The 19,819-nt window shown below is 38.1% G+C and overlaps 1 protein-coding gene across 1 annotated transcript in view; it reads right to left on the bottom strand.

Moving 5' to 3' along the window:
• Window positions 1–19,819, bottom strand: part of LOC104375270 (dynein axonemal heavy chain 5) — a 168,285-nt gene that overhangs the window by 104,742 nt on the left and 43,724 nt on the right. The window contains exons 32-41 of the mRNA XM_086609153.1: window positions 18,941–19,052; window positions 18,488–18,616; window positions 16,937–17,136; window positions 16,680–16,833; window positions 13,905–14,171; window positions 13,577–13,705; window positions 12,978–13,193; window positions 11,126–11,272; window positions 9,378–9,550; window positions 6,229–6,407 (exon numbers count right to left, since the gene is read on the bottom strand). Of these exons, the coding sequence (XP_086465279.1) occupies window positions 6,229–6,407; window positions 9,378–9,550; window positions 11,126–11,272; window positions 12,978–13,193; window positions 13,577–13,705; window positions 13,905–14,171; window positions 16,680–16,833; window positions 16,937–17,136; window positions 18,488–18,616; window positions 18,941–19,052 (1,706 nt within the window). The remainder of the gene's footprint in view (window positions 1–6,228; window positions 6,408–9,377; window positions 9,551–11,125; window positions 11,273–12,977; window positions 13,194–13,576; window positions 13,706–13,904; window positions 14,172–16,679; window positions 16,834–16,936; window positions 17,137–18,487; window positions 18,617–18,940; window positions 19,053–19,819) is intronic.

A 19,819-nucleotide genomic window follows, 5' to 3' on the forward strand; every position in this document is an offset into this window, starting at 1 on the left:
AAACTTCTTTATAAATAATCCTACACTTTTACAGCAACCATAAAGCAGAAAGTGTTCAATAATATTGTATATAGCACCTAGAAGCATAAATATGCATACAGCATGGAAACTCATCTATGCAGGGGGTGAAATTGTCAAAGATGAGCTTGAGAGACACCTACCTAAATGACAAGCACAAAATGAAATTCAGAAATCACTACATTTGTGACAGAAATGTTGTAGCATTTTATAACAATTAATTCATAGCTCAAAAACCACTGGAGAAGAGCATCCCGCTGTTTGAGAGAGAGGAATCTGATGTCATACTTACAACTGTTATTTGGAACAGATCATAGAGTGCTAGACAGACATTAGTATCCATAAACATCATGGAATTAATGTCATAAACATTCATGAAATGAATGTCTTTTGGGATAGTCAAGTACTCCTTCTTCTGTATCATGTTAGCAGGATTGAAACAGGAGAGTCTACAGTGGCAGCTTTACAGAGCAGTAGTGAGAAAGCTACACAATCCCCTGCTATTCCATGCCCATTTCACAAGAGACAACAGCTAGTAAGTCTACACAGGAACTTCATGGATGCCATCTCCTCACTTCCCAAAGCCCGCACCGGACTAGTACTTCCTGTTGTCTGAGTCCAGCAAGGACCAGGATCAGTACTTTAACTGGTGCTACAAACAAATGTTCAGAGGTGCTTAATTCATTACACTGGGCTGCTGGAGCTCAGCTTGGCTTAAGCTGTTTGAAAGAAGTGCTAAATGCAGAAATAAAGCACATGTTCAAGAAAAGGCATTTGTGTGTTTGCAGTGTTGAACAACTGTGTCCAGAGCTCCCTCAAATCCTCATGTTTTATGTGTGAAGGCCTATAGCACTGGTAAAATAAATCAAGGAGTGGTTTATGTGTAGTGTTAATTCCTTAAGACACTTGAGCTAATGGAAGAGAAAGTACTCTGAAATTATTATTATTATTATTATTATTATTAATATTAATAATAATAATAATACCACCTACTTTTTCTCTCTCCTTTGTTTTGTTTTCTCTTTCATGTTTTCTCTTCTCTCGTCTTTGATCTGACATGTTCTGCTCATATTATCTTTCTGCCCTTCCCTCTACTATTCCTTGTCTGACCTTCTCTTGCTCTTTAAGATGTTCCTCTAAGAACTCTCATCTTACTCCAAATCTCCTTGAGATCTCTTTTATGTTCCTTCTCTGCCCCTCTTCTACTCTGTCCCATCTATCTTCTATTGTGATCAGCTATCATAGCCAAAACAATACTTTTCAGTTTTTCCAGACAGAAAAAAAAAGAAAAAAAAAAAAGAAAAAAAAAGTCCCTCATGGAGCTGCCCCATTCTTGCTGCTCCTTGATGAAAAATTCTTGCAAAGATCTTTCAAACGCATTTGACCTCTTTTGTTACATGTATTATATGACTACTAGGATTAACTCTAAAAAAAAAAAAACAACAAAAAACCCAAAACAAACAAAAAAGAAACCACAAACAAAAAAAAGAGTGTTTTTTCTACTTTGTTTATTAAGCATTAATACCTACTCTTTGGGATACGACAAGGAAAAGTCCTAAAGCTGAATCTTCTTTAACAAAGAGACTTTGTTCCATATATTATTGTCTCTTTCACTTACTATCTGTATACTAAAGGATTTTGAAATGACTTTATCTATAGAAATGGTGAGGTTCAATTCTAACCAAACAATTTTCCTTGGGAAAGGGAAAATAAAATCACTTGTTCTGTAATGCCACCTGCTGCATGGAGTTAGGAAACCTCACTCTCAGACAAGGTCAATGTCCCACAGCTTTGAATAAATGCAGTTCTTCCAAAATCATTTAATTCTGGTGGTGTTTAAAAAGAAAAAGGAAAGAATATAACACACGCATGCATACACACACACACGCGCGTGCAAAGGCACAGCAAGCAAACTGTCAGCTGCGTAACACCTTAGAGACAATGTAATTTTGTTGTGCCCTGTCATACTGTGCATTAATTTCTGTCACCACAGAACATAGTATGGTAATCAAGTACAGAAATGGAGTAAAAGCAGCAAATAAAGGGCAGGACTAAAGAGATCTTTAACTATGCCTAAAAAATGTGACACCCTCCCTTCCAATCAGTACAGATATCCTACAAACTTCGTCCTCAGATGATATAAGAATCACATAGCATAGCTACTTTCCTCCCGTCAAAAAGACTTGAAAATGCATCTCTGCAATGCAGTGCCATGTTCCTTTCCACATCAGTGACTCTGTGGTCTATACACAGCTGGGTGGCCTGAGACTTGAACGCTGCCTTGTGGCCACAGTCCCCAGTGCAGGCAGTAGGGCCCCACACACAAAGGAAGTATGTTGCGGGCTACTGTGACCACCCCGGTCCTGCTAGGTGACCCAACAGGCCAGCGGTAACAACATCCCATGTGCCACTCCTGGGCACTGTGTCTGGCTGAAAATAGTGTGACTGTGCAGTAATTAATCATGACAGAGCAACTATAAACTCTCTGTTGTATTGAAATAACACATCTCTTCAGAGTTTACACAGGGGTACAATGACAGTGACACAATTCAAGGCAAACTTAACCAGAAGAGAACTCTGGCTAGCCAAAGTGCAGCCCAGATGCAGTAAGCTACAAGGTAGTCATTGGTCCTGAAAGTATTTTCAGAGCTCCATACTTATTTATTCACCTTTTGAATTAAGATAAATATCAAATCTTACATGAAACATTGCATTAAATATCAAATCACAAAAAGGTGCCTCAGGTAAGACTGGAGTTGTTTGACGGTAACTACAGAACCAAAGCAAACACGACTTTTATATTCATCTACAGACAAGCACAGACAAAAGGTTTCTTAAAGGGTATTCACCGATACTTTTCAGGAACAGCGATGAAGCACTCCCGATTTGCTGTTCCTGGGCAATGTTAACACCGAATTTGATACAATAGAAAACCTGAAAAGTCACCTTCTCACTTGCTTCCCTGGTACTTTCACGGGTTACCTCTGGTTCAACTCAGATGACCAGTTATATCTGAACCTACTTTTTGGTTCAAATTTCAGAAATAAAGCTATCAAAGATGAAAGCCCAGGCCTTGGACATCTTGACTAGCACATCTGCCTGTTAATAGCTGGAGCCACACAGGAAAACAAAGGAGACAGGACAAAGAAACAGGGAACAGAACCTCAGCTCTCAGCCAATCAGGAGAACTTTAAATTATAATTTTATGGTATAAAATAGATTGTTTTGTTAGTTATATTATTTTTTAATTTCTTTATTCTGACAATCTACCTTACAGAAAAAATCTCCAAATATGGCTGCAGACACCACCTGCACACCTCCTTTTTCTCCTCACTGCTAAATCTGCTAATATCTGACATGTTGACCCATAGCACCAGATGAAGTGAAAAGATCAAACTTTCCATTCTTGCGGTGTTAGCACAACTTCTAGCTAGAAGAGTGGGCTTTTCATGGCACCAGTTCAGGACTGGGGACTAAATGCTCAAAGAGCGAAGAATAGTCACTAGCCCTACCATTCACAGCTTCCGTACTTACTGCACTACCTCGGATTCCTGGTATGGAAATGATAGGGCTGCTCTAGCAGGGAGTGCTTTATCCTCTCTTTTTGTAGCAGTGTCTCCTTGACTGTCTTCTCCAGCTATTACGCTTGCTCCAGGCTGGCGCCTTACTGCAGCTCCAACTAGGGAAATCCCCAGTGGGAGGGGAGGCAATAGACATGAGCATGCCTCTGGGCGGCGGTGTGGGGGAAGAGAAGAGGACACCCGTGCCTTTTCAAAGCTCAGTGCATCTCTTCTGCCACAGCTCACAGCTCAGAGGAACAAGGGATGGAGGCTGGCTGAGGCAAAGAAAGCAAGAATGGAAATGTTTCTTTCTTATCTATTTTCAGGTTCATATGAATGGAGCTAATGTGTTAGATTAGTGAGAAGCAGGGCGATCTGCAGAAGGCACAGACGACTACAAAACTTCTCAGTCATGATTAGAAAAACTTGTCAAACTGGTTAAAACATTTTTTCCCTTCTTGCTCTGCTCTACTTCTTCTCATTTCCCTTTGATTTTGCCATTAAAGGAAGTTAACAAGTTAATGACATTTAAAAATATCTGTAAAAGAACAAAAGGATTAGGAGGAAGAACAGTAGTCTAGTGAAGTCAGTACAAGTACTGCTTTTAACCTAGTTCTTCCCAAACGCTATTCTCAGGCACAAACAAACCCAGTAAGACCACAGAAGAGATAAGAGAGAAATATGGAAAATCTTTTCACAATTGAATACAAAATCACTTTAATCCAAACCTAGCATACCTTTCAGGCTTTCTATCTCCATTACAAAGCTTAATTGGGTACTCTTAAACTCTTAAAAAAGAAGTCAAAGACAAAAGCTACTCTTACTAAAATCTTGGCCAAGTTTGCTAGCTTCTTAATTAAAAAACTGGCTGGACAGCCAGGGCGCAGAGAGTGGTGGTGAATGGAGTGAAATCTAGCTGGAGGCTGGTCACCAGTGGTGTTCCACAGGGCTCAGTGTTGGGGCCTGTTCTCTTTAACATCTTTATCAATGATCTGAATGAGGGGATCGAGTGCACCCTCAGCAAGTTTGCAGATGACACTAAATTGGGAGGTAGTGTTGATCTGCCTGAGGGTCGGGAGGCTTTACAGAGGGACCTGGACAGACTGGATCAATGGGCCGAGGCCAACTGTATGAAATTCAACAAGACCAAGTGCCGGGTCTTGCACTTGGGCCACAACAACCCCCTGCAGCGTTACAGGCTTGGGGAAGTGTGGCTGGAAAGCTGCACAGCAGAGAAGGACCTGGGGGTGCTGGTCGACAGCCGATTGAACATGAGCCAGCAGTGTGCCCAAGCAGCCAGGAAAGCCAACGGAATCCTGGCATGTATCAGAAACAGTGTGGCCAGCAGGAGCAGGGAAGTGATTGTCCTCCTGTACTCAGCACTGGTGAGGCCACACCTGGAGTACTGTGTCCAGTTTTGGGCCCCTCACTTCAAGAAGGATGTTGAGGAGCTGGAGCGGGTTCAGAGAAGAGCAACGAAACTAGCGAAGGGTTTAGAGAACTTGTCCTATGAGGAGCAGCTGAGGGAGCTGGGACTGTTTAGTCTGGAGAAGAGGAGGCTCAGGGGGACCTTATTGCTCTGTACAATTACCTAAAAGGAAGTTGTAGGGAGATGGGGGTTGGTCTCTTCTCCCACGTTATGAATGACAGGACGAGACAGAATGGCCTCAAGTTGCGCCAGGGGAAATTTAGGTTAGATATCAGGAAAAATTTCTTTACAGAGAGGGTTGTGAAGTATTGGAACAGGCTGCCCAGGGAGGTGGTGGAGTCCCCATCCCTGGGGGTGTTTAAAAATTGTGTAGATTTGGTGTTGAGGAACATGGTTTAGGGACCCTGACAGTGCAGGGTGAATGGTTGGACTCGATGATCTTGACGGTCTCTTCCAACCAAATGATTCTATGATTCTATGATTCTAGGAAAACTAGAAATGATCTCCAACTTATATTTTAACCTTCAGGAGATATCACAACAGTGAAAATTGTGTTTATGAGACCTTGCATTAAATGTAAGAGCCCACCACTCACAGAAAATGGTGGTGTTCTATGGTCGGCCAGTCCATATAACTAGTAGGAGTTATATACAAGAAAATAGGTGTAATGGAGCCCACAGATATTTGACCATCTGATCACTGTTGCAAAACTGACTTCAAAGCTCTGCTTATCATGAAAAGTTATTGGTTTGACTACTATCTCATTTTCCTGGTTTCAGAAAAGTTCTGGAGTTCAAAATAAGACACTTCACCACTTTGTATGTTTCCCTGCCTTGCACAACATCATTGAGCTTCATATATGTTTGTCTTGCTTGAAACAAAAATGGCAACGGAGGGCCAAATATCTTCCCCCTTGGGATGGGTGGGATAGAGGCATAGAAAATAAGTAGATAGGATTAAAAGGGAAAAAGAAAAGAATATATAGATAGGAAACATCCTCCAAGAATTTAAAAAAAAAAAAAAAAAGACTGGAAAGCATGCAGGAAGAAAAAAACAAAAAAAAAAACCCCAAGGAGAAATAATCAAATATCAGGAAAAGTTGATAAGCATCTGTAAATAAGAGATAACAGAGAAGAAAATACCCTACTAATCATTGCTAACTCACTAGTGAAGAGACAAAAACTTGTGACTCTAAAATGAACAAACCGAATTATTTCTTACCTTTATAAATACGGCCAAGTCCTCTGTAGTCCATTTGATCTGAGCAATTGAAAACAACAACGTACTTTCCCAGGCATTTGCCCATGTCTTTAGTTGTTTCTGTTTTCCCTGTGCCTGCAGGTCCTGCTGGTGCACCACCCATACTCATGCCTAGGGCCTGTGCCAGAGTGATGTAACACCTAGAGACAGAACAAAGAGTTCTATTAATCTTTTTCTACTATTAATTACTTGAAGTCTATTAATGTAACCACAGCATTAATGTAACAACCCCACACCCTCCAGAGCTGGGGAAGAGGGCAGAAATGGGTGAGCTTCCATGTGGTAAGTCCTCAGTCACATCCTTTGCACATTGTGAAGCTGACTTACCAGGTACCACCTTTGCTCCACCTGCAGAAAAGCATGCATCCAAGCACAGTGATGACTGCAACAGTCCAGGAAGTACCCAGGAATTGCACAGGTCAATTCTAAATGCTGAATACCAAAATACTGTAGTATGATGATTTTCTCACATTAAACATACATCCTCCCTCTATGACTCAGTCTCATTCTGCAGCATCCCAGATCCACTGAGTTTCTGCCTTTTTTCCCATCCTCCATGCAAGATGAGTTCCTCTGATCTGGCAGCAAGGAAGGCACAAAAGCTGGAAGGAGCTCCTGTTCTTGCCATTTCCCTGCCAGCATGCCAAGCCAGAGCAGTGCTGCCAGTCACATCAGGTCTTTTAGTTCCAGGAGGAGAGTGGAGAAGAAGAAAGATTGTAATGGGTAATGGAGAAAAAAGAGGAGGGGTAGATGAATCCTGGGACCACCTTCTGCTTCAGCCTTCATCCAGGGTTGACATCCTCAGATTTAAGTCTCAGCCTCCCCAGATGGTGTGAAGACTACTGAAGAGTGTAGGAAGACTGTTGTTCTAACCTACAATGCTCAAAAATCCAAGTAAGCCCATTTTAACACTGTGAAGCTCAATAGCTTTATGATATATCTAGAGAGAGAAAATGGTCACTGAAAAAACCCAAATGATACCAGCTAGTATCACTTGTATAAAATAATACAGTACTCATTCTAAAATAATAGCAGCAATAATGCTTTGTCACCTTGGGGTTGTTCAGCCTGGAGAAAAGAAGGCTCTCTTTTAGCAGCCTTCCAGTATTTAATAGGGGCCTACAAGAAAGCTGGAGAGGGACTTAGTGATAAGACAAGGGGCAATGGCTTTAAACTGAAAGAGGGTAGATTTAGATTAGATCTAAGGAAGAAATTCTTCACTCTGAGGGTGGTGAGGTGCTGGAACAGGTTGCCTGGAGAAGTCGTGGATGCCCCTTTCCTGGAAGTGTTCAAGGCCAGGTTGGATGAGGCTTTGAACAATCTGATGTAGTGGAGGGTGTCCCTGCCCATGGCAGGGGGGTTGGAACTAGATGATCTTTGAGGTCCCTTCCAACCCAAACCATTCTATGACTCTATGACTCAGTTAACAGGGACTCAGTTAACACAGAAAAAAATACCACTCCTAACAATTCTGCTACTGAAAATGAGGTAAGGACAAACTGTACACACAGTACAAGTCCTAAGTAGAACTTGCATTACATTTTTTGTAACTGCCATGACATGGTCTATGTCTGACATGATGTTTAGGAGCACTGAATTTCAGTCCTGTTATCTCAACGTAATGTAGTACCGCCAGTGTGTATTTATCATGTGCTTTGGGAATCCTTCTGAACACAAAATCATTAGCCAGACAGCACTTGACTCCAAGCTGATTAACGCAAAGCAAAGATATCATTACCCGAAAATTTTCAGAAGATCCTACAAGTCCATATAGCAACATTAAAAATACTAAAATGGAAAAAGCCTATAAGGAGAATAAAATCCGCTCTTAGGCAACACTGCTTAGTTATGTAAGTTTCGCATACCAACATTAGAAAGCAACTCTGCTTCAAATACTCTTTCAATATATGACAGTGGATAGTCACCAATCCCTGCAGCTCTGTTTGGCTCTTCTGGGTTTGCTCAAAGACAGATACTTCTATTCTTTTTTGTTGTTATTCTCTTCAATAATGTCACTAGTTTTCAGTCTCTTCTGACATAGCACCTTGAATCAATCCCTGACCAATTTGGTCACATTTTAATTCTGTGAACAAATTTTGAATGACAATATTGTCTTGATACTGTTTCTCCTGGCGGGCAAAAATATCATCTGTGTGGTAGTGCTGCCATACCCACTAATCAACTGCATGTTTACTGCTGCAAACAGTCCTCTATCCAGCATAGGAATAGTAGGGTACATAACAGAATTTGGCAGATGTGTGTTACACATTAAAAGCCAGGTATCCAAGCATAGGGTTTTGGCTCTCTTAAATAGCTCACTGGGCATAATTTTGGTTCAGAAATTAGCAAAAGTCTGAAGTTTCACTAATAAGTAAAATCTACTAGCACAGAGAGTGCAAAGACAATTCCAATGTTGATTCAATGGCCTGCAGTCACTCTTCACACAGCAAATGACTGAACATGCACTGCATTTTGACATTCCTATCCACACTTAAAAGAACAAGCTCTGGCATGGCAAATACATTGCCTCTTGCCTAGCTGAAGCACTACCAAATACTTTAGGAAAATATGCATTTAATGGAGTTTGTGCTGTGCTGTATAACTAACACTCCAGCAATAAAACATTCTCCTTATATTTTGCCCTCAGAGCTTTTTCTGTGTTTGTGGTCCTGTAATTCTCCATAGGCCTTGCTTAAAACCGTATTGGCAGTAGTTATTCAATGCTGCGTCCTCTAGGGTGACTTCAAATGATCACTTGCCATAATCCCAAATTCTCATGCAACTACTAGCTTATTGAAAGCAGTAATATATTGGGTTTTAGACTCACTCTGTTTAGGCTGGTGAAGCGTATGGTATTCAGCTATATTTATCTTGAGCATAAGTTTTTCAATGCCTACCACAGCATGTACAGCTAAAGCAAACATTGAAAGAGAATTCAAGACCCCTCCCAAGGGTGCCTGCTTTTGCTAGCTGAATCTACAAGCACTGGCCTCTGCTGTCCACCAACGATACTGCAGCACTACAGTGAAACCAAAGAATTCTAACTCGTGCAAGTTAAAGGAATTAAGTCTTAGCTCCAGTACTATGCGCCACATTCTTTTTATAACTACCTGTCAGTTAAGGGAGTTATGACAAGCCTGTCTGTACACCCTAAGTATTCATTGCAGTAGGTGAACTCTACATCAGTGATTTGGACAATGCATTTATCCAAGTCTTCCAGGAAATAAAATCGAGATTGTTTTTGCCATTCAAAATCAGATGGAGATTTAATGTTCATACGGACCTGTAATGGGAAAGAAAAATCATTAATACAGAAATGAAACAGTATAACAAATTCATCTTAAATTTCATACAGGAAAAAAAGTCTACTATGCATAAATTCAACAGCTGGAAGAACAAGCACAGAATCTATAAGAGTCAAGACATCCAGAATTACCTTTTCAAACCTTTCTATGCTCCAAACCTTTTCACCACTTTGATTTTCCTCTGCATTGTGTAAAGAGCTTATGAATTGTGTTTTAAAGAGACATTGAAGAACAGTGGTGGAAAACTTCATAAAAAACTAAGTACCAATACTGGTTACACTGCATGGTATCTGGTGCCATTATTCACAGAAACACTAAATCATGGACAATGCTTTAATATATTGTATACACGTCTATGTGTTTGTTCATTTGGGATGTATTTTTCAGTATGAACTTGCCACACACGGATTTGTGGCAGATCAATAGATCTTGATTCGTTATTTTTGACACTTGATCTCAAAACCACCAGTGTCTTACAGAATATGTAGCCCTGGTTATTGGCCTTGCAGACACGGTGTAAGGTGATGAGGAGGTTCTGGATACTCAGCCACTTCCCTCTACTTTCAATCTCAGAAGGACATGATTAGCAGGGAATAGAACATTTGGAGAGAAAAGGATAATATTACATGTACCAATTAAGAATCCTTTCCCTAGTTTTGGACTTGCCCCTAATTCTTGATTTCACATACGGACCCTTTAAATTTAACCAATTTTCTGTGATTTAATTTGATTATAATATGATATTAAATTAATTGACAATTAAATGTTCACTGAAGAAAATCATTATTAAAATAAATTAAAAATTACAGGCAGAGGATAAATGCCATGCCTATATTAGAAGCTGGCAGTTTTCTTCCTAACTTTCAGTATTTTTCTTTATGATTTTTTCTTTACTCATGCATTTATTTTTCCAATATATGCATAAATTAAACAATGCAGTATTAAACTATCAACCTTTGCATCATGAAAGCTTTTTGAAAGTTACTTTACTTCAATTTTTATAACTATAGTTTTATGTATTTGATATACTTATCTAAAGGAAGTCTGATGCAACTCAAGTATAAAAGAAATTTAAAATATCTGTTCTGGTTATTGTTGCTACCCTTTTCAAATATATAGAGCCTCACTGCTTTCACTTTTGAACAAATATTACCTTAAACCAACACATAACTGGGCTGGAAATCACATGATTGATAGCAATACCAAGGGGACTTTTTTCCTTTTATATTTCAATTAAATAATGTATTAAATTTTCAATTTGAGAGAATAGTTTAATTTAAAAAGTTAAACTCTTGCTCACAGTGAATTTGTGCATGATAAGTATCAACAATCATTTTAAAAACTGAAGTCTGAACCTATGAACATACCTATATATAATTCACCCTTATCTCTGCATGACATCTATATGAAATCAAACTAGACCTGATATGCTATATCACAGCACTAATGTCAGACCTAGTCAAAGATAACAGATGGTAAGATTCGTTTATAAATTTTTTATATGTGCAAAAACTTCCATATAGAATATCCCTTAAAGGTTTTCAAAAACTTACCAAATCATCAAAGATATCCTTCTGGTGTACATGAATGGTGATTAAAGTTTCATATTTTGTGCGCTCCATTCTTGTCAGATTGTGTGTTGTCATGTCAATCAAATCATTTAAAAGTTCCAAAAACTTCTGATTTGTTGTGTGCATTACCTTTTTGACATAGCAAGAACAGCCATATTAATACAAAGATCATTTGTTAAAGAATTATAGAATGGTCAAGGTTGGAAGGGACCTCAAAGATCATCTAGTTCCAACCCTCCACTTCTTCCAATGTTTAGAATAAAAAATAAAAAACATCTGCAAACATATGGACTCATCACATCTATGATCTGTTTTGTATTTATTAGTCTTGGAATTCTAAATTTGGATTTGCAAGCTGCCCTCCATGCATGCATTCTTAGCTCAAGAGAATACAAAAAAGCTATATCTGGGTGAACAGGTCACATCACAAGATTTTATTCCAAGACTGTTGCTCCTTCTTCTATATATAACATCTTCAGCTGATTGCATCTCTGCATGTTTTCATAACAAGCAGTCTTTGAGTTTGGGTATTGCACATCAGCCCAAGCAATATTTGCTCTTTAGGGGGAACAGGAACCTGGACATCTAGCACATCTTCTAACCATAGGAGGGGGGAAATGTAGTGTAATTCTAGATGTCAATGCTAAAATTTTTTTTTTTATGGCACCAGATTCTTTTACAAAATTCAACAAAATACAAACTGGCTATACAATATTGACTTAGGTAAACAGCATTAGCCTCTGTCAGTGATGTTCCTGACACACAACAAATTATAAAGCGCTGAGGCTTCAGAAAGGGCAGCTCCTACATACTCCTGTTCTGAATCTGTCAGAGAACAATCACACTAGCTTTAAATATATGCAAAGCCTAAAATGCACTCTGTTTGCTGACCAAAAAAAAAAGCTAAAACCACTTCAAAACTAATGAAGAACTAAACAATCTCCCCACCCCCCAAACTCACACACACTGTTCATCTCAAATAAATGAAAGTTTTTCTCTAGTTAACGCAAAATAATCTTTGAGTCTAGTTAATATATGAAATGGAGTGGACTAAAAGCAGGTCTATGCCCTTTTTAAACTTTGTACAATGCAGAAAACGTAGCACTAAGTGGTCTTCTCCGTAGTCTGTAATCTGTAGTCTTTGTTTCCATTCAATATCAAAGTACAGCATGGTACCATTCCCCTGGTTTTGCTTTTATGATAGGATGGTGTTACTAGTTCTTAGTCCAATCTCACCATATATTCTTGATTAACAGAAATTTGCAACTCATTAGTTACATCCTCTCCTTCCTCCTTTATAGATTCAGTATTAGTAATGACACTGCTGGTGTTAACAGTACCTTTTCTACGTGTTTGAGGTTAAACCAGCACCTCCTCAAATGGCTTCTATTCTTTCCCTTCCCTAAAAAAAGAGCTCATCAACTGAAGAATTTAATGCACTTTGTTACAGTAGACCAGCACCCATGAAGCACAGTTATTTCCCCCAATTTTGGGAGCTCTTATTTCTTTCCAAATTTGATTTTGCAAAAGTAATAAGATAAGATTCCCTATATTCCCAAACTGAGAAATTGTCCCTTCCCAAAATAACTGCGCCGAGAGAACAATAGAGAAAATCACAGGATTAGGAACAATTCTAAAGCACATCCTGGGGGATTTTGAGGAGGTGGGGCCTCTTAACACATTTTTTATCATTCCATTTTCCTGTTAGTTTGTTGTCCTGGTTACTTAACTAGTATTTTGTGCTTTTGTACTACACGTTACTTTTAACTTTTCACAATATGCACTGTTCCAAACAATGCTTTTAATTAATCCCCAAAGACTCATTAAATACTACCTTTTTATCTGTTTTGGTACTGTTCAGTGCATTCTCTGCATCTCTGGTCCAGATCATTTGAATTCCCAGAAGTCCTATTTGTGCAGGAAACATTGCCTGAAAGTCATGCAGCTTAAATCCTGAATCGCTAATGGCCATTGATGCCTGTCTAATGATGGTGTGGATTGTTTTCCTAATCCCATTCAGCAGTTGACCTAACCAGAATTCCACATTGCCCTGAAATAAACAAGAAAGTACTTTTAAAGAATTAGTTTATGAATCATTCACAAGGAGAAAAAGCCCAGTCCTTCTTACTTCCATTTCCCTCTTTGTTATTCTCTAATCTTTAAAAGATTTCTCTCCTCCTTATGCTCCACTGCCCTTCTAGAGATATGTGATGGATTTGGCACTTCACATCAACACTGCTGAAAAAACAGGTGAAGTAATCATTACAGAATGACACAAATATCCTGTCCTTTCTGGCCTTTGCTCTTGCTTTTTACATCAGAAGGTTTTCATTCAGCTAGTCGAATAATAGCATGATGTGATAGTGTTGGTCTGTAAAACATAAATCTACTTTAAATCAAGTCATGAAGAACTGCAATATATACTTCCATTACCTGAGCTAAAATTGGTTCAATAATATTGACCTGTTCTCCTTCTTGAGATTCAAACAATAAAATCTGGTCGTAGTTTTTTTCATGAAATCCCACACGGTTAACATTGTCAAACAAACTTAGTAAATGTGCCTACAATAGAATCAGAAAAAAAAAAGCTCCATAAACTGATCTGATATGGCATCCTTACTTTGCCTTTAAATCCTGTATTAAAAGATTCTATAAATCTTTCCATAAGTGAAAGAAATTCTCTCAACTAAATAATGAAATCCTCTGTGATCTTCACTTACTAAGATTGATCAAAAGAACATTATTGCCTTATTACTTGTACCTGAATAGTGTGGGAATCAGATGCTTGACCAAGGATTTCCAGAAGAGCAGGGTCAGACACAAAAAAAAATCTTGGAAATAGTAATCGTTTTTTTTCCAAATACCCAGTCAGTGATTTCTGACAGATTTCCAATTGTTCCAGCAAATGTGGTAATAGCTGTGCCAAAGTCTCATCTCCAACACAGCACTGCACGATGTTTGGTATTTCATGGGCTCTCTGCATAATTCTCTGCCATGATTTATCAATGTTCTGAAATCTTCTAGCTTCCTACAGTACATGAAAAATGCATTAACTCTTCCACATGTTTGTCAAATTCTAAAAATTAAAGAATTTCATGAGACAAAGTAACAGTTTAATATTTCCTTTGCTGTTCAAGTCTTCTTTTCAGGACTAATATTTATAGACATGCTTATAATGATCAGTGCTTATAATGACTAGAGTTCAAAATGCAAGAGAAAGAGTCCAAATGGGACAGCTCTGAAAATGTCTTTTGCTTCATGTTGGGCACCAAAATCATCCATATAAAAGGATTCTAACACACACCAGAAAACTCAAACAGCAGCCTTCTCAGAAATTACAGTCTTCCTAATAGTAATACACAATGTCATGTAATGGTTGCTCCACATGGCTTATGAGGAGTAAGTTGTTAGTAGAAATACTTGACAAACAAAAGCAATATAAATAGTCTGAAGCTGTCATACTGTCTTGGTTTTAGCTGGGACAGAGTTAGCTCTTCTTTTTAGCAGCTAGAAGAGCTCCGTGTTTTGGTTTTACTCAGAGGCTCGCTCTGAGAAGAATGCTCATAGCAAGCTGATGTTTATAGTTGGCACTGAGGTCCCAAGGACTTTTCAGCTTGCTGAGTTCTTGCCAGTGTGCAGGAGCACAACAGAATAACGGGGGAGCATAGCCGGGACAAGGGGTCCACGACTCTCCTTACGATTTGTACTTGAACTTAAGATTGAGGGCCAAACAATACAAAGGTATTGTAGGTGAAGGGAGACAAATTCTCAAATGCTGGGAGCTGGAGAATACATATTTTTCTACACTGGGTATACTGACTTTAAAAATTCCTTCACCTACAACAAATGAAGTGTTAATGGGATCATAAATTATCTGAGAGCTAGAAGAGATCTCAAGAGACTATGCAAAGCCATTTTCCTGTCACAAGACAAGATCATACCCATGCCACTCTTGAACAACATCTGTCTGTCTTCTGTTTAAAGATGCCCAATGCTGGAGATTCAGAAGCTACTCCAGGCAATCTTTGCTACTGGTGAATCTGTTTTAATATCTAAGCTTAATCTTTCTTGCATGTACACCAAGTACTCCTCATCCCATTCATAGATACAGAGAACACATTGTCTTCTTCCTGTTGAGAGCAACCCTTATTTTTTAAAAAACTTATCACATCTTCTCTTCAGCTTTTCCTCTCCTTCAAGCCAACAAGTCTAGTTTGTTGAATCTTTTCTTGTGCCTCATCCTTCATGGATAGTTTCTCATCCTTGTCATTGTCTTCCATATGCTCTCAAATTTGTCTATGTGTTTCTTCGGCCAATACCAGGTACAATATTTTAGTTATCAGTTATTGCTGCTTATGCATTTCACTTTTCTGCCTCCATTTTAAAGGCCTGCAATCTAAGACTCATTTTCTGATAGTACTATGAGACAGTGTCAAAAGTCTATCAAGATCCACAGAAACTACTGTTTATCCACAAAGCTTGTTGCCCAACCTAAAAATAAATTAGATTTGTTTGACAAGTTTTGCTCCTAACAAATCCACACTGGCTGTTACTCATCTCCTTGTTAACTTCCAGATGCTCACAGACAGTTATTTGTTGCAGCATTCATTCAGAAATTGCAATTAACCCCACTCATCTATCATTACTCCTCCACCAAGCTGTTCCTCTCTTCCTTCTTTAAAGATAGTCACCATATTTTCTTTTTTCCAGAATACTGGTTGAAGTATCATCCTCATAAGAAGTAGCATTAGCAGAGGAAATGCCTCAGGTGTGCTGCAGCATTTGTTCTTCTGCTTATTGATTCTCTAATAAACTTTAACAATAGCCTGAAATAAAATCATATTTAATAATTTCCCAATAATAATGGTTTTGTTAAGTTCCAGCACTGGTTGATCCAGTGCTATTAAACTGTGGTATGTGAGAACTATATGAAAAACACTCACTAGGAGATGCAACAGAGAGGATTACTTATTCAGGTATTCCTTTCCTGCAGGAAGCCTGATCATCCCTTAACTCTTTTGAAGCTGCTATCATGGAAAGTCATAATTGCCTTTTGAAGAGGTTACAATAGTTCACGCAGATTAGCACACATGCATCTCTCTGGGGAACTTAGTTATACTGAGTCCTAGCAAATACAGAATTCATGCAGAAAAATCTCTGATTTTATTATCACATGACTTAAAGCCTATAAACATGTGCTCACAGGAAGAAAGAGATGTTGGCACATACGGGAGAAAAGATACATCAGTTTTGTACCATTAAGTAGTCCTGAGCCCTGTGCTGTCATATGATTCAATAATATTGCAAGGTGATAGGAACATTTCAATCTGAATTACAAACAGTCCTGCTCCTGTAGGTTTGACCAAATTCTAAGCAGCTCAGACAGATCCCAGTTTGGCAAAACTTCTTCTGAACTGCCTCTGCACAGCCCACAATTTATATGCATTATATGCATTGGCAAGTAAATTTTGTGATGTGGCTAATCTCTTCGTACAACATAGTGTCATTCATGTATTGTTATCACAAATCAACATACCTGAGGCAGTTGTTTTGCAATATCTCCACCAACAAACACAGCTTCGAGGTAAATCCAGAGGTTTTGTACAGTGATCCAGTTTTCAATTATCTCTGCAGTATTGGTCAACTTCTGAACCCATTGTTGTATAGTGGACTTAAATGGTGCGTTATACCTGTATGAATATCAGTTAGCGGGAGAAAGAACCTAAGATGATCAATGTTTACTTTTGGGCTTAATTAGATTTACACAACATGTGCATTTATCAAGTTTTGTACCTGTTGCTCATGAGCGACCCCAATATCAAGAGGCTATCTTCCACCAAAGCTATTTTCTCTAGTATATCTGATCCTTTCAGAAGGAGTTCACCTCGAGTTTTGAATTGGCCAAAAATGAAAGCATGAGTACTCCATTCACTGATAACATGCTTCAATTTTGCTTCAATATCCTTCTCTTTAACAGCACCGATGCAGATATCCTGTGTAAAATAGAACTAGTAAACTACATTCCTCTAAGGTTAATATAATGCACACTTATAAAGACAAGTAAAATTCTTTGGCTAGATGCAGACTTCAGTGTAAGTTCTAGGGAATGAAAACATACATTGAAACACCTCAAAATTATTATATTACTAACTAGATTATATTACAGTACTACTTGTAACTGGAACATTTTATGGACTATACTCAATCTTCACTAGCACCTTCCACTTTTGAAAATTCACTGACTCAGTGAATCTGCAGGCAGAATTTTTATTAAATGAATTAAAATTTGAAGTCAAATATACCTACTGGGGGAGACAAGGAAGATACACATTACCAATGAAAACAAACAAACAGTCCAAGAATAGAGTGTATGTGGACAACATGACTGCCTGCTACTTCTTGAAGACAGTGAGGACAGAACTATCATAAAAGTGGTTATCGCATAAGAGAGAAGAGGAGCAGCTACTCATATTGGACCTCAAATCCAGGTTCAGGAGTATTTTGGATTCCATCACAGGTTTAAAGTCTTCAGTGTAAGGCTACCACTCTGAACTTTTCACACGGCTTAAATTCTTGTCTGGAAATTGGGTACAGCAGAGGTTTGATTTCACGTTTTTGTCTCAGAAGTGTTCCTTTGTGGAACAAGAAAAATCACAACGCTACTATGGAGGGACCACCAATTTATCTAAGTGACAACAGAACTGAGGTTAGAAACTATTGGGGTTTTCCTTCTTTACTTTTAGCTATACTTTGTCCTTGCAAAAGGTAACAAGCATAAAGCTAATGTACTTGCTAGGTAACTACTGTCCCCAAAATGGAGGAGGCAATGGCTTTGCAGCTTGTGCACATTACATAAGCCTTCTCATTGCTTGGTGCTCTTGTGAAGAGTCACATTTGAAATACAAAAGAACCTTGTTCTCCTTTAATCCTATATCTTCCACTTCTACTCTGTTCCAGGGATTTTGAGCACTAAACATGATCAGACTTATATCAACTTTTCTTTCTCTCTGATGAGATATTTAAAAGGAAGCAAAAATTATAAGTACGCAGACCCTAAACCAGAAGCATGACAGAATCACACTATTCTTAAAACAACCGAATTCCTTCTATGGAAGGATTAGTATAACACTATCACTATCTATCCATTTAATCCTTTTCCTGAATAAAAAGGAACTAAACCAACCATCACTGCTAATACCAGCTACCAAACTCCATTCTACAAAAGAATTCTCCAACTAAAGCCAAATTTGTTAATGTTACAAAGCTGACTAGAACAGGATTCCAAAAACACTGAGCCCCAGATCACAAGTTATTCATTAAAAACAAACAGAAAAACATATGTACCTCAATATCTTCTTTATATTTTAATAAAGAGGCATCCATTACATTTTTCAAAGTGAAATTTTCAGAGTCAACATCAAATCGATGTCCAGTTACTTGTGTAATTCTTTCCCAGTGTCGTGACATCATTGCCTAGAAAAGTCCATAGGAATTAGGGAAGATTTTTAAAATTGTATTATTTTTAGGACTGGAACGATCACATACTTTTGCACTGAATCTGTTAAACAAATAGAAGAGTCTTGATTTCCATTCCACTGAAAGCATTAATAGTTCTTCTAATCACATTATGAAGTCCTTTGTTTTACTTTTCTGTAACTAAGCCTAACTAGATTTTTGCCATAAATATAGCTGCTTTTATTTATAAAAAGAATTATGGAAAGCATCTTATAGTCATACAAAGTCTTCAATAGAGTTTTTCAAGTGAATCTTATCTCCAAATTATTATGTTGAACATACTTTGTTTGCCATCATTTCAAGCAAAGGACAGCTCTCTGTGAAGTCATCAATTTTTTTTTTTAGGTCTTGGAAAGCTTGCCATTCCTTCAATGCTTTCGGTAACTTACGGATTCTTTAAAAAGCACAAAAAAGAAGAAACATTTTATTCTTAATAATCGCAATCCATCATCTAATAGTACAATATATTCTAATTTTTCAACCAATGGACCCATAGACTGTAAATAAAAATCCATCTGCAAGCTGGCAACATTGTTGATTGTTTCTGATTGCAGGCATGAAACACTTCTAAAGACAGTAAATTTCACCCTAGAATGGTTTGGGTTCTATTTCAGTTTGAATTAAATGAGGTTAATTTCATGTGGAAACTCATGTCTGAACTTAGGCTTTTGCAGTGTCATTCTTTAATCAAAAATTTGATAATGCACCTGATTTTGTAAAGGAGAAAAAGGATTAAATATCATATATTTTTTCAAGTAAAATAAAGTACATTCTAAAACAAAACTGACCTGCTTGCAAACAGAAAAAAGACTTCTGTTTCAATCGAGTAAGTTTTATTTTATACCTAGTTTGTACAAAAAAATATTTAAAGAAAAGTCTTCTTTTATGCACAATTTCAAAATGAAACAAAAATTAAAATGAAGAACCTCTTGTACTAGGAATTGTCACAGCTCCACTTACTTCTAACAAGTCATGCCAAATTTTATCTGCCAAAGCTATGGACCAAAAACTGACAGCAGTTCTCTTACAGCTCAAGGGCAGAAACGAAAAGCTGCATAAAACCAACCCATAATGAAAAATTCCTTTCAAGAATTTCTCCGTTTTTCACAGCTAAAACTCAGACAGATCTGCTACGAAATGCTGGAGCACTTGTGAATTCTT

Source organism: Tauraco erythrolophus, chromosome 3 (assembly GCF_009769465.1).
Source record: "Tauraco erythrolophus isolate bTauEry1 chromosome 3, bTauEry1.pri, whole genome shotgun sequence".
NCBI classification, from domain to species: Eukaryota; Metazoa; Chordata; class Aves; order Musophagiformes; family Musophagidae; genus Tauraco; species Tauraco erythrolophus.